Raw genomic sequence first — 10,783 nt, 5'->3', positions numbered from 1 at the left:
CGTACAAATAAAATTAACATGCAAAACGTGAAAATCAAATAGAGTAATTATATATACTTTAACTTGCTAATTTCATTTGTATTTGATCAAATCCCTATATATATATAATAGTTTATTTAAACTTCAAAAAAAATTCGTAGGCAAATTTGAATGAAGATTAATTGCTCATCAAATAAGTTAACAAAACAACTTAATTAATAGATTGAATTTTGAATAGAGGAATTCATTCATCATATCTGAAATCCATTACATTCATTTCTTTATATAATAATGGAAAATACTTGATACATATCATATCAATCATGCATATTAATAATATTCACATTTCTTTATAAATTATTGATGAAACTATTAACTATATCATGTTAATATTCAAGGTATACACACATACATACACCACCACACCTACCTAGTATCAAATAACATTAAACAGTGTGAGAACCTTGTGGATTACCATCATCTTTCTTGAACATATTCTTGATGGCCTCTTCTTTCTCATCAATAAAATCACAAAAATTAAACAGCACACCATAGCAACCCCTGCGTGATGATGACGTCGGCGAGCTCGCGTCTAACATCTGCTTTTGTTTATAATAAATATATTGACGAACAGTTTGTAATAAAAACAAAACGAAAGCAGTGAGTGAAAAGATCCCACAAATCATGTATAAACCATAAAAACTGCTCATTTGAAGCTGATTAGGCTCGGTTTCACGGCCCACGCTACTTGAACAACCCTTCTCGCAAAACCATTTTTCATGGATTTCTTGAAGCTTTCCGTTTTCGGAAAGTTGTGTGATTGCTAAGGATAGTGTGGTTGCGAGAGGCGAGTCTCTCTTGAATGCCTGACATTTGATAAAAAAAATAATGAACATATAATTTGCTGATGTGGATAATTTGGTGACAGGTCATCCAAAAACTGATAGATCAGCTAAATGTGAGTTGCTATTTAAGTAAAAGAAAAAATAAAGGTTAATTATATAATACCTAATAATTACACCAAAATGTAACTTATTTGCACTTTTCTGTCATTTGTATGTTAGAAAAAAATATTTCTTTTCTAGTCTATCAACTAAAAACCGAACCGAAAATAATTTATAAAAAAAATTAATAAATGGTGTAGCCCAAAAACATTTAGTTTCAATGTGCAATAACAAACTAATTATCAATTAACAAAAATGAAATTTCAGGGCCAAATTAATTATTTTGGGCTTTTTTTCTTGGCACAAAATTTTCAAGTCCAAATGATAAAACCGAAACCACACCCACGTGAAAATTGAAGACCGAAAAAAGCGAAACCGAATGGTTCTCGAAAACCAAAAAACTGAAACAAAACCCATTATGAAAACCGAAAACTAAAACCGAACGGCTTTCAAAAAACCAATTTTCGGGTTTCTGGTTCGGTTTGAGCCCAAAACCGGTCTACACCCCTAATATGTAAGTGACCCCTTATGACAGAATGGTGATGACTTGGCACCAATCTTTTTAAATGTCATGGAATGCTAAAATGGTCAAAGTAAGTTTCCTTTTGATGTTATCAACCCAAAAAATACCTTGCTGTAAACAAGAAACAGAATTAGGCTAAAACTATGCAAGCAATTAGCTATTATGCACATTAAAAATCCTAATTTTTAATTAAAGAAAGTTACTTACAAATCCCCAGCCGCTTCTTGTAAACGGTTGACCAACAATCGCAAAATCATCCTGATCCGAAAGAAACAACTCAACATAAGGAAGCTCATCAACCACGGCAGCCACGCCACCATTATATGGGCCCAACCGCAACGCTTTTTCATATTCAACCGGTGACCTGAGTTGAACAAGGGTAGATCTAGGCACAAAAAGACTCTCGGCCAGATAAGTATACGCGAATGATCCAACTTGGTATCCGATTGGCAAACGAGTAGCCACTAAACTATCTATTCCCGTGATAGGTGATGGAAGTTGTTCAACCGTGAGGATTGATGTTAAGCTTGCGGTGTAGCTTGCTGTTATTACCATTAATAAAAATAGCCATACCACCATTACCAATCGTGCAAGCGGGCTAATTGTATCTTCCTCTGCAATTTTAACACGCGATTAACAATGATAACTATAGGTTGTTTATAGAACTAAAAGATAATGCATGTTTTAATGAAGGTTACACATGTAACAAAAGTGACATTTGATACAATTATTATTAAACATAATAAAAAGGATCATTTCTATTCAAAGTTGTAACTATTTTTTAAGAAACATATATAGCATATGAGGCATTTGATGTGTGCAACGCTAGCATGTCATAACCAATGCCGCGTCATCAATTTACATAAAAACTCAAAGATTAAGTAACACTTACGATTCCTCTTGAACAGAGTCGAGAAACTGAACCTGAAAAACAAATAATTGTAGGTCAGCATCATTCAACTATTTCAACCCATTGCGTATATTAGAATTGGCAAGATGGTGATGTCAGGTGAGTTGGGTAGCAGGTCAAAATGACGCGAGAAGGGCTGCCACACAAACTTCTGTTTTATAATTTTAATACTAATTTTGTCCTTTCGACTAATAGGCGTTAAATTTTGCCTGATCAAACATTTTAAGTAAATTACACTTTAACGCCCGTTAGTTGATAGAACGAAATCTGTTATAAGACGTAAACATAAAGGATATTTCTTGTTATTTCATTAGTTCAAGAACGGAAAGTGAAAAAATGTTCTCTTTTTTTTAATCAACTTGAGATAAAAACAACCCAAATAGTCAAATCGACATATTTACAAGTAAACAGGTCGAAATAATACATAACAAAGAACTTACAAGAAGATTGTCACGAGTTGTCTCTTAAGCGGGCCCCTAAAATCATCATTAACACGGTGTTCAAGAAGCCAAATAACAAGAGCAATTAACACGAAAGCCGCTGCAGTGACACACCACATTTCTACAGTGAACGGTCTAAGAAACACCCAAGTACTCGCTTTTGAATTATTAATAGGAACCACTATCACAAGACCGGTTGTAGCATAAGGCTGTGTGTAGTCAACAATCCTAGTTCTGTTTGTCACAATTGCAATATCTCCAACCGCCCCATCAAATGTCTGTTAATAAACAAAATAATTTAATTAGTTAGTTGTAATAAGGCGTGCTACAATGCTCGTATGTTTTAACTTTTAAGTGTTTGATGAATTCTTATTGCTTGATAAACTAATAGATAATAATTGACCCAAATAACAATTTTTTTCCTGTTTAAGTAGAAACATAAGAGTAAAAAAACTATTTTTTGAGTTTAAATAATAAAAAATAACATATTTTTAGACTTAAAGAAATAACAAATGACTATTTTTCTAAATTTGAAAAATGAAGAAAATGAAATTATTTTTTTAATTAAACATGCCACGTCACTATTTATATAATCCACATTAGCATTAGAAATAAAGAAAAAAGTTATCTGCCACATCATAGTAACTTGATAATTGCATAATATTTGAGTACTTTAATGGAACAAATGAAAATCTGATACCACCAGATAATCAGTTTTACATCTTGTGAAAAACTGATTATGGACAGGTAAATATTAGAAGCCATGAAATAAGATTTAATCAATATTATACTTACATCGTCCATAACGAGCCTCACAAGCTCATCATAACTCGGGTTGGTAATACCATCTCCAAATGGCACGAATCTATAAGGGAGTTCATAAGGAACTAACTTAAGTGCTTCCTTAAACACATCAATACAGTATCCTTCAATCGTATGATTACTTAACTCCGTCACAAATTCAACAAAGCTAGCCCGTTTGGGTATCCCAATTCTTAACGGCCGTTCAGTATCACCGATCACCCATCCACGAGGCCGATCCGTTTTCCCACCAGGCCACGTAATCACACCAAGTTCATCATTTGAAACCGAAGAGCTCGTTTTATCCACTTTCAGAAACTCCGGTGGTTTGACTGACAGACCCGAGTGGTTTGACCAATAACCCACATCACGAACCGCTAGTTTGACCATGTTAAAAACTTTATAGCCAGATGGGATCAAGTTTCTATCTCCGTCAAAACGAATCCGACCAGTCAAACCATTAAAATTCGTCTCGGATAATATCTTCACAAATTGCTTCCCACCATCAAAAGTCTTGAGGTTCCCAAATTGTGACCCAACAATCGTAAACGTTACATAATTTTCTTGATTAAGAAATGTGTCAATCGTGTGTGCTACGGTCCACACGGTATCGTACGCATACGACGCGTAGACATTCTCATCCGGTAATACTTGTGGAGTATGTTGACAAATACCAACAACGCCCTCGATAATTTTTAAAAAAGGATGATTTTTTGATGTAAATGAGGATAAAGTCGTACAAAGCCAATCAGTAGTTAACCATATATAATCACTAGTTGTCATATTAAGCTTATTCACCACTTGGAAAAACTTCAATGTGGGATCGGGATTAATGTGAATGATATAAACACGAGGACCAAGCGGGATTGACCCGTTAAGCACATTAGTGACGTCATCAACGTTATAATTAACGGGCAAAGCTAACTTATATGAAATCTTTGACTTTCTTTTTTCCACCTCATCATCTAATGAAAATACACCATTTCTTCCATACTCATCATCAGTGTAAATCGCGATCACTTCTTTCCACCCGTAAAAGTCGATCAAATTAGCCATGGCTGCCATCTGATACGCGTCACTTTGTGTGGTTCGAAAGAAATAAGGAAATTGGAGGGAAGATAAAGTGGGGTCTGTTGCAGCGTATGATACTATAGGTACTTGAACACCATTTGCAATTTGAGATATCATGTGAGCCACCGTTGATGACTGTGGCCCGATTATTGCTACAACGTCTTTCTCGAGCATCTGAAATGCTGATAAAATGTTTTCGAGAAACTTTATTCGGTAAATTTAAGTTGCAGACACATGAGAATACAAAAGACAGTTCATATGCTATAACATAAATTGACAAGAAAATGACACGATGACTAATTGACTATGTTTAACTATATATTTGCATATATAATCGTAGATAACAAGTCACCACTAGGTTTAAATTCCTTTATATTTGCCAAATACAACATGTGAACATACACACACAGACACGCCGTGTTAGATCATTACATAACACTAAATTATAGCGATAACAAAAAGAACATAACTAAAAAAGTTTAAACTTTTGTATCAACGGCTCATATTTTTTAAGATTACTATTTCTTACATACAAATCCGTATGTTACATAAATAAAAGAAACTATTAACTAATCCATCCGTATGTTTTTCTTTTAATTCTTAAGCATTTACCTACACATGTGGGTTCTACAAATAAACAGGAATCTGTTCATATACACTTAATTTCAAGAAATAAATAAAACATTGTATTTTATATATTAATCATTTTCTTATATTTTAAATATTGAAAAATAAATGGCTTATCTTGTTCTTCAGAAAAAATCAATAATTCATACCCTAAGTTAACTCTACCCTTGTCCCTTGGGCTAAAGAGCTATTAAAAATCTAAGCTATCAATAACAGTAAAAAAAAGCCAAATTAAAACTCAATATTAATATCCAAAAGCTAATAACAACAGCAAAAAGCCTGAATTAAAACTCTATCAAAGACCTAAACCTAACATAATAATTTGAAATTAATCAAATATATTATATTATATAATATTATATACACATACCTCCAATTGAGCTCTTGAAGACACTGCAATTAGAATCCTCCATGATTAACCTCATCTGAGTACCATTCAAAATCCTTGAATCCTTATTCACATCAATCACAGCTCTTTCCATGGCTGCCTTTGCAGCCTTACCGATGACTGAATCAAATGAAAATAAAGCCCCAACATTTACAAAAGCAGGTGGCTTTGAGTAAGCACCAGTACTGTTGACAATAAGAAGTAATAATAATAATAAGACTGCTGGTACAGTGGAACCCATTGAAAAGCAAGCATCAGAGATTAGACATGAAATTAGATATTAGAGTGGGGTTGAAGAAGCTAAAGTATATTTTAGATTAGTTAAAAGTGTTTTTTTAATGGTGGGTGTGTTTGAATGATAATGATGGTAAGATAAGAATAAAGTCGCCTAAGAGTCCACTGGATATATAAATATATATATTTTTTAGAATAAAGGTAATCAAAACATGGGGAAATATGTTTGTTTTGGAATAAAGGCAAGGAAAGCATGACGAAATACTATAGTCATGGCTGCTTAGACCTTTATTTATTATAATTAATAATAATTTTTAACAACTTTTGTTTATATTAAGTATGATAGAAAGAATAGGTTGAAACTTGGGGTGTGTGGGTTGGTTTGGGCTTTGTGATATAAACGCGTAGAAATCGAAGTTTTCTGGTATAAGATATTGTCAACTGATTGGTTGTGTTGATTGAAAAAACAACTCACATGAGACTATGAGAGAGTAAAAAATATTCGATTATAGTCTTACAAGGGATTAATGAAATTAAGGGAGAGTATTTCACTATTTCTTTTGCACCAGAGAGTCGTACCCTATACGTCAAATGATAACTATCGAGTATGAAAGTAACGGTAAACAGAATAAAAAGGGGTAACGGAGACAATAATTCATCGTATTTTTTAAGATTGTAATATTATTATGGTAAGCGCTTTTTTTATCGATAAGAAAAATTCATTAATTATCAATATTTTATTGTTTTTTTTGCTTTAAATATTTTTTCACTTATAATAAGCTACATGTGTATCATTACTATTCTGACGGTTACTAACTTATTTTTAGAATTTAGTGTGCCGGTACCGTAATGATCTTATTAGTTGTATGTGTGGCGATACTATTCTTTTTGTTTCCTAATTTACTTTTTAGATTTAGTGTCGTTACCCTAACGAACTCAACTTTGATTTAATATTGGTGCCGTAAGAAACCTAACGGACACCCACCGAGTTTGCGTTGGGTTTGTTAGCTCATTTTGTTTTAAAAGTAGCGAAAGAAAGAAGCTACAAACCGATCATTTATAGGGTATATTTAGTTGCACGTAAATGCTAGTTGCAATAATAAGATGAGGCTATATTCTGTCATATACCCATACTACTGGGACTACACTGCAAACACCGAAACTAATAATAAAGGCGGTGAAGTTTCGAGAAGCAGCAGAGAGAGATTAACGTAGCGATGAGGAACGCCGCTCAAATTCCGACGAGCTTCGGGAACGAGCTCCGAGCGTGTCTTCGTTGCCGCCTCGTCAAAACTTACGATCAGGTGGTTCAATTTCATCCATCTGCTATTCTAATAACTATTAGGGTTTAATGTGTTTGGTTATAGTTTCGTGAATCAGGATGCGAGAATTGCCCCTTCTTTAAGATGGATGAAGATTCTGAACGTGTCGTTGATTGCACCACTCCTAATTTCACCGGGTAATTTATTATTATTTAATCAACTTATTATTACTATTATTTATGCTAAATGCTTGCTTGCCTTCCTTTGCTTTAGGATCATCTCCGTCATGGATCCTGCTAGAAGTTGGGCTGCCAGGTGGCTCAGAATTGGTAAATTCAACCCTAATTCCCAAACTTCTTACTCCAATTTTAACAAATCAATGACAAAACCAAGCTCTGATTGCCTTTCAAAATATTTAATAAAAGCTCCCATTTTTTACTCAGTAATGTACAAGGATTATTCTACTTATATATATATATATATATATATCGTTTAATATTTACAAGGATTATTGGGCTTTCATAATCCCAACTTTGACCTATACGGCGGGATTAATCCCAACTCATGAACTCAGGAAATATAATCCCTACTTTTAATGTATTTTCCTACAGCGATCCCACACTAACCGAAAGTTAACCTCGTTAGCTTTTTTATTATGACGTGGACTGACTGCATATGTGGCAAAAACGTGTCTCTTGCTGCAAATTGAATGTTTATTATAAATGTAGGCCAGGTTAACTCAAAGTTAACCGTGCTATTTTTTTAAGGCTTCAATCGAGTGTTCATTAGAAATGTAGGCAGGGTGTATTAAGCTTCCTTTTTAATTCGTAGTAGGAGACATGTTTTTTGCCACATAAGCAGTCCACGCCATAAAAAAAACTAAGGGGGTTAACTTTCAGTTAGTATGGGATCGATGGAGAAAATATGTTTAAACTTTAAAGTTAGGACTGTCTTTTCAATAATTGGGATAAATCCCGACCAATAGGTCAAAGTTGGAATTGTTAAAATCCAATAACCCTATTTACAAAGATTAGTTTATAAATAATATGAAACATATATTATGTATAATTGAACACACAGTACACTTAATACTGTGGACTGTTCCTGTTTCAAGTTTTATGTTTTACTTGACCATTACCTCAACCACACACTAATTTTTGGTTACTCATGAAAACACATGACAAAATTTGGCCCAAATTGGTAACTATTGCTAGTTACATGAAAAATATTAGATAGCATCTTCTTAATGTAGACGGGTCTAATGCGCGCCAATGGCCACTTAACTTTAAATGTTTTGGTGTAAACGGTTTTCATCGATAAAGTTGTGAACTTTTTAGTCCTGTTTTTTCAGGCAAGTTTGTTCCTGGCTGTTACACACTGGCTGTCTCAGAAGTACTGTCGGAGGATTTGCAGGTTTGTGAAAAGTCTGTTTTTGTATTTCTTTAGTTTTTTGTTTAATAAAAAAATTAAAAATATTTAAGATGCTATTCATGATTGCATTGCTATATTATTACTATATTTAGAAGGTTATGTACCTTTGAGAATGCATTTAGGATGACTTTCGAACATGTTTTGTCTGCTCGACCCATTTCTGGTTTGGTCATATCTTTCAGTTACTCATTTGACCTGTTAAAGAGTTACTTTTTAAGAAAACCATATTAACCCGCTTGTATAATGTTTGCTTGTTTTGTAGTCTCTTTGTGAGGAAGAGCGGGTGCCATATAATCCACCGAAGCGTGCATGAGTACATTGATGTAAGCTGATTTGATTGTTGTAACCCTAGCGGGACTTGAAACTGTTACATCGCAAATTTCCTCTATATAAATTCAAAATATTGTTTAATATTAATCCATATATATGTCTGATTGGGACAGAGATGTTTTGAGACTAAAAGTGTGAAGTCTAAATAATTTGTACCCTATTATAAATGTTGAAGGGGCATTTGAAGACGACGTAAACTTGATTAAACCTGGATTTTACCCTTGAAAAACCACTTATATTGAATCATTTCGAAAAGAAAAGAAAAGGCGCTCCGTTTTAGAGTTACACTTAAGCAGTGTTGCAAAAATCGCTAGTCGGTGGTCGGGCGGTGGAGTGGGGACTAGCGATTAATCGAGATTAGTCGAGATTAATCGGATCGGACTTTAATGTTGTTATAAATATATATTATTGTGGTTATCAATACCAAATATAGTTAGGCTTTTTCTCCAAGTTATCTTCTTCTATATATACATATCATTGTATCATATTGTATAACACACCTATTAATGAAATCATCATTTTTCTTCCTACATCTCTTTCTCACATGTTTGGCTATTAGGCTTGTTTCATAACACGTTATCAGCACGAATTGCTTTTAAAAATAGGTTACATAATCATGAAGTTCATCAAAGCATGTAAAACTAGGATACCGTACAAGTAAGTTTTATTTTCAATTATGATTATAGTTATATATTCAATTATATATATTTGTGTATGAATTTATGTTCATGTTCAAATTATTAATCATTATGTTTATTGAAATTCACAACATCAATCTTACGAGCGGATACCTTCAACAACTTTCTTACATATATAAAATTAACAACTTATTTGATCATTCCTAATCTTCATGCAAGATTCTAATCGGTCTTTACTCGTCATTCAGGTAACAATCAAAACACCTTATTATATTATATCTTATACATGTGTATATGCTACTATCTTGTTTGTTCTTGGGGTTTGCATACAGAAACTATGAAGGAAACTGGATGAACACAAACTAGTAGTTTGATTCCCTATATTATATTTACTTTTATGTGATTATGAAATACGTTGACAATCAAATTTTACTTAACTATATATTATTTACTTTTAGTAAATCTCTAAAGCAAATTAATGGGTTTTTCTTGTTATATTATATTTTATAATTCGTTTAATCAGTTTAATTAATAAAAGGAAGTTAGCTACTTATAAATAATGATCTCTCTAAAGCAAATTAATCTGTTTATTACGGTTTATAATTGAAGAGGTAGGTCCCAGCAGAGCCCAGTTGGACCCGCAGGACTCACATTGAAGAGAGACGTCTGCGCAGAAACCAACTGGATCCGCAGGACCCACCATGCTCAGAGACGTGACGTCCTTACGCGCAGTACGCAAGCTGTTCCCGCAGGAAATGCCTCCCAATGGTGAAGTACTCCGCCTGTTCCCGCAGCTGCGGATACAAGCCATCAGGGAAGGCCACCCGCGCAGCAAGGCTACACGCACAAGGCACTTAGCTCTCAATAATTCAGTTGTCACCTGAAGGAATGAGCAAAGCCGGGAACAATCCCGCACAAAGGCGGGAGGGGGAATACTCCCGCCCAAATAAGCCAGTCCGTACGATACGGGAAGATCTTTTGTACTTTACCTGACGAGGTATGGGCAAAAGATCTGACCAAAGATACGACAGCTCATTGACAACAGTATGGCGAGCAGCATGCTCTTGTACTGTATGTCACTATTAGCCGCTGCCTACTCACCAACTCCTGTCATACCACGTGCATAGCCGGCAGTTGGTGGAAAAGGAATAGTACACAGCAGGCCTGGTCACTGTCAGCCGCTGCCTACCCACCAACTACCAGCA

The 10,783-nt window shown here is 34.2% G+C and overlaps 2 protein-coding genes across 2 annotated transcripts; one reads left to right on the top strand and one right to left on the bottom strand.

Annotated features, from left to right (window-relative positions):
* Positions 1-303: 303 nt before the first annotated feature.
* On the bottom strand, positions 304-6,061 carry LOC143611051 (glutamate receptor 3.7-like). Its single transcript, XM_077085366.1, has 6 exons — positions 5,666-6,061; positions 3,592-4,850; positions 2,797-3,074; positions 2,339-2,370; positions 1,654-2,060; positions 304-845 (listed from the first exon to the last, which is right to left on the bottom strand). The coding sequence occupies exons 1-6, from the start codon at positions 5,922-5,924 to the stop codon at positions 426-428; spliced, it is 2,655 nt and encodes an 884-aa protein (XP_076941481.1). The 5' UTR covers positions 5,925-6,061; the 3' UTR covers positions 304-425.
* A 992-nt stretch (positions 6,062-7,053) lies between these two features.
* LOC143611034 (transcription elongation factor SPT4 homolog 2-like) lies at positions 7,054-9,052 on the top strand. The gene is made up of 5 exons (XM_077085352.1): positions 7,054-7,221; positions 7,285-7,376; positions 7,453-7,508; positions 8,531-8,592; positions 8,873-9,052. The coding sequence occupies exons 1-5, from the start codon at positions 7,135-7,137 to the stop codon at positions 8,921-8,923; spliced, it is 348 nt and encodes a 115-aa protein (XP_076941467.1). The 5' UTR covers positions 7,054-7,134; the 3' UTR covers positions 8,924-9,052.
* Positions 9,053-10,783: the final 1,731 nt, after the last annotated feature.

The sequence above is a fragment of the Bidens hawaiensis genome, unplaced genomic scaffold, assembly GCF_021521415.1.
Source record: "Bidens hawaiensis isolate Kalapana, Puna unplaced genomic scaffold, B.hawaiensis_p1.1 tig00029003_1, whole genome shotgun sequence".
Taxonomy (NCBI): domain Eukaryota; kingdom Viridiplantae; phylum Streptophyta; class Magnoliopsida; order Asterales; family Asteraceae; genus Bidens; species Bidens hawaiensis.
Note: the sequence above shows the minus strand (reverse complement) of the source record. Positions and strands in the feature narration are given on the sequence as shown.

What these genes read in the sequence shown, in the direction of transcription:
- LOC143611051 (XM_077085366.1), bottom strand. Translation starts at nt 5,924, where the DNA reads ATGGGTTCCACTGTACCAGCAGTCTTATTATTATTATTACTTCTTATT. An exon ending in TGAGGCTCGTTATGGACGAT is followed by an intron (nt 3,075 to 3,591) that starts GTAAGTATAATA and finishes GTTTATTAACAG; the next exon opens with ACATTTGATGGGGCGGTTGG. An exon ending in GACTCTGTTCAAGAGGAATC is followed by an intron (nt 2,061 to 2,338) that starts GTAAGTGTTACT and finishes TTAAAATTGCAG; the next exon opens with AGGAAGATACAATTAGCCCG.
- LOC143611034 (XM_077085352.1), top strand. Translation starts at nt 7,135, where the DNA reads ATGAGGAACGCCGCTCAAATTCCGACGAGCTTCGGGAACGAGCTCCGA. An exon ending in ACCACTCCTAATTTCACCGG is followed by an intron (nt 7,377 to 7,452) that starts GTAATTTATTAT and finishes CCTTTGCTTTAG; the next exon opens with GATCATCTCCGTCATGGATC. An exon ending in TGCCAGGTGGCTCAGAATTG is followed by an intron (nt 7,509 to 8,530) that starts GTAAATTCAACC and finishes CTGTTTTTTCAG; the next exon opens with GCAAGTTTGTTCCTGGCTGT.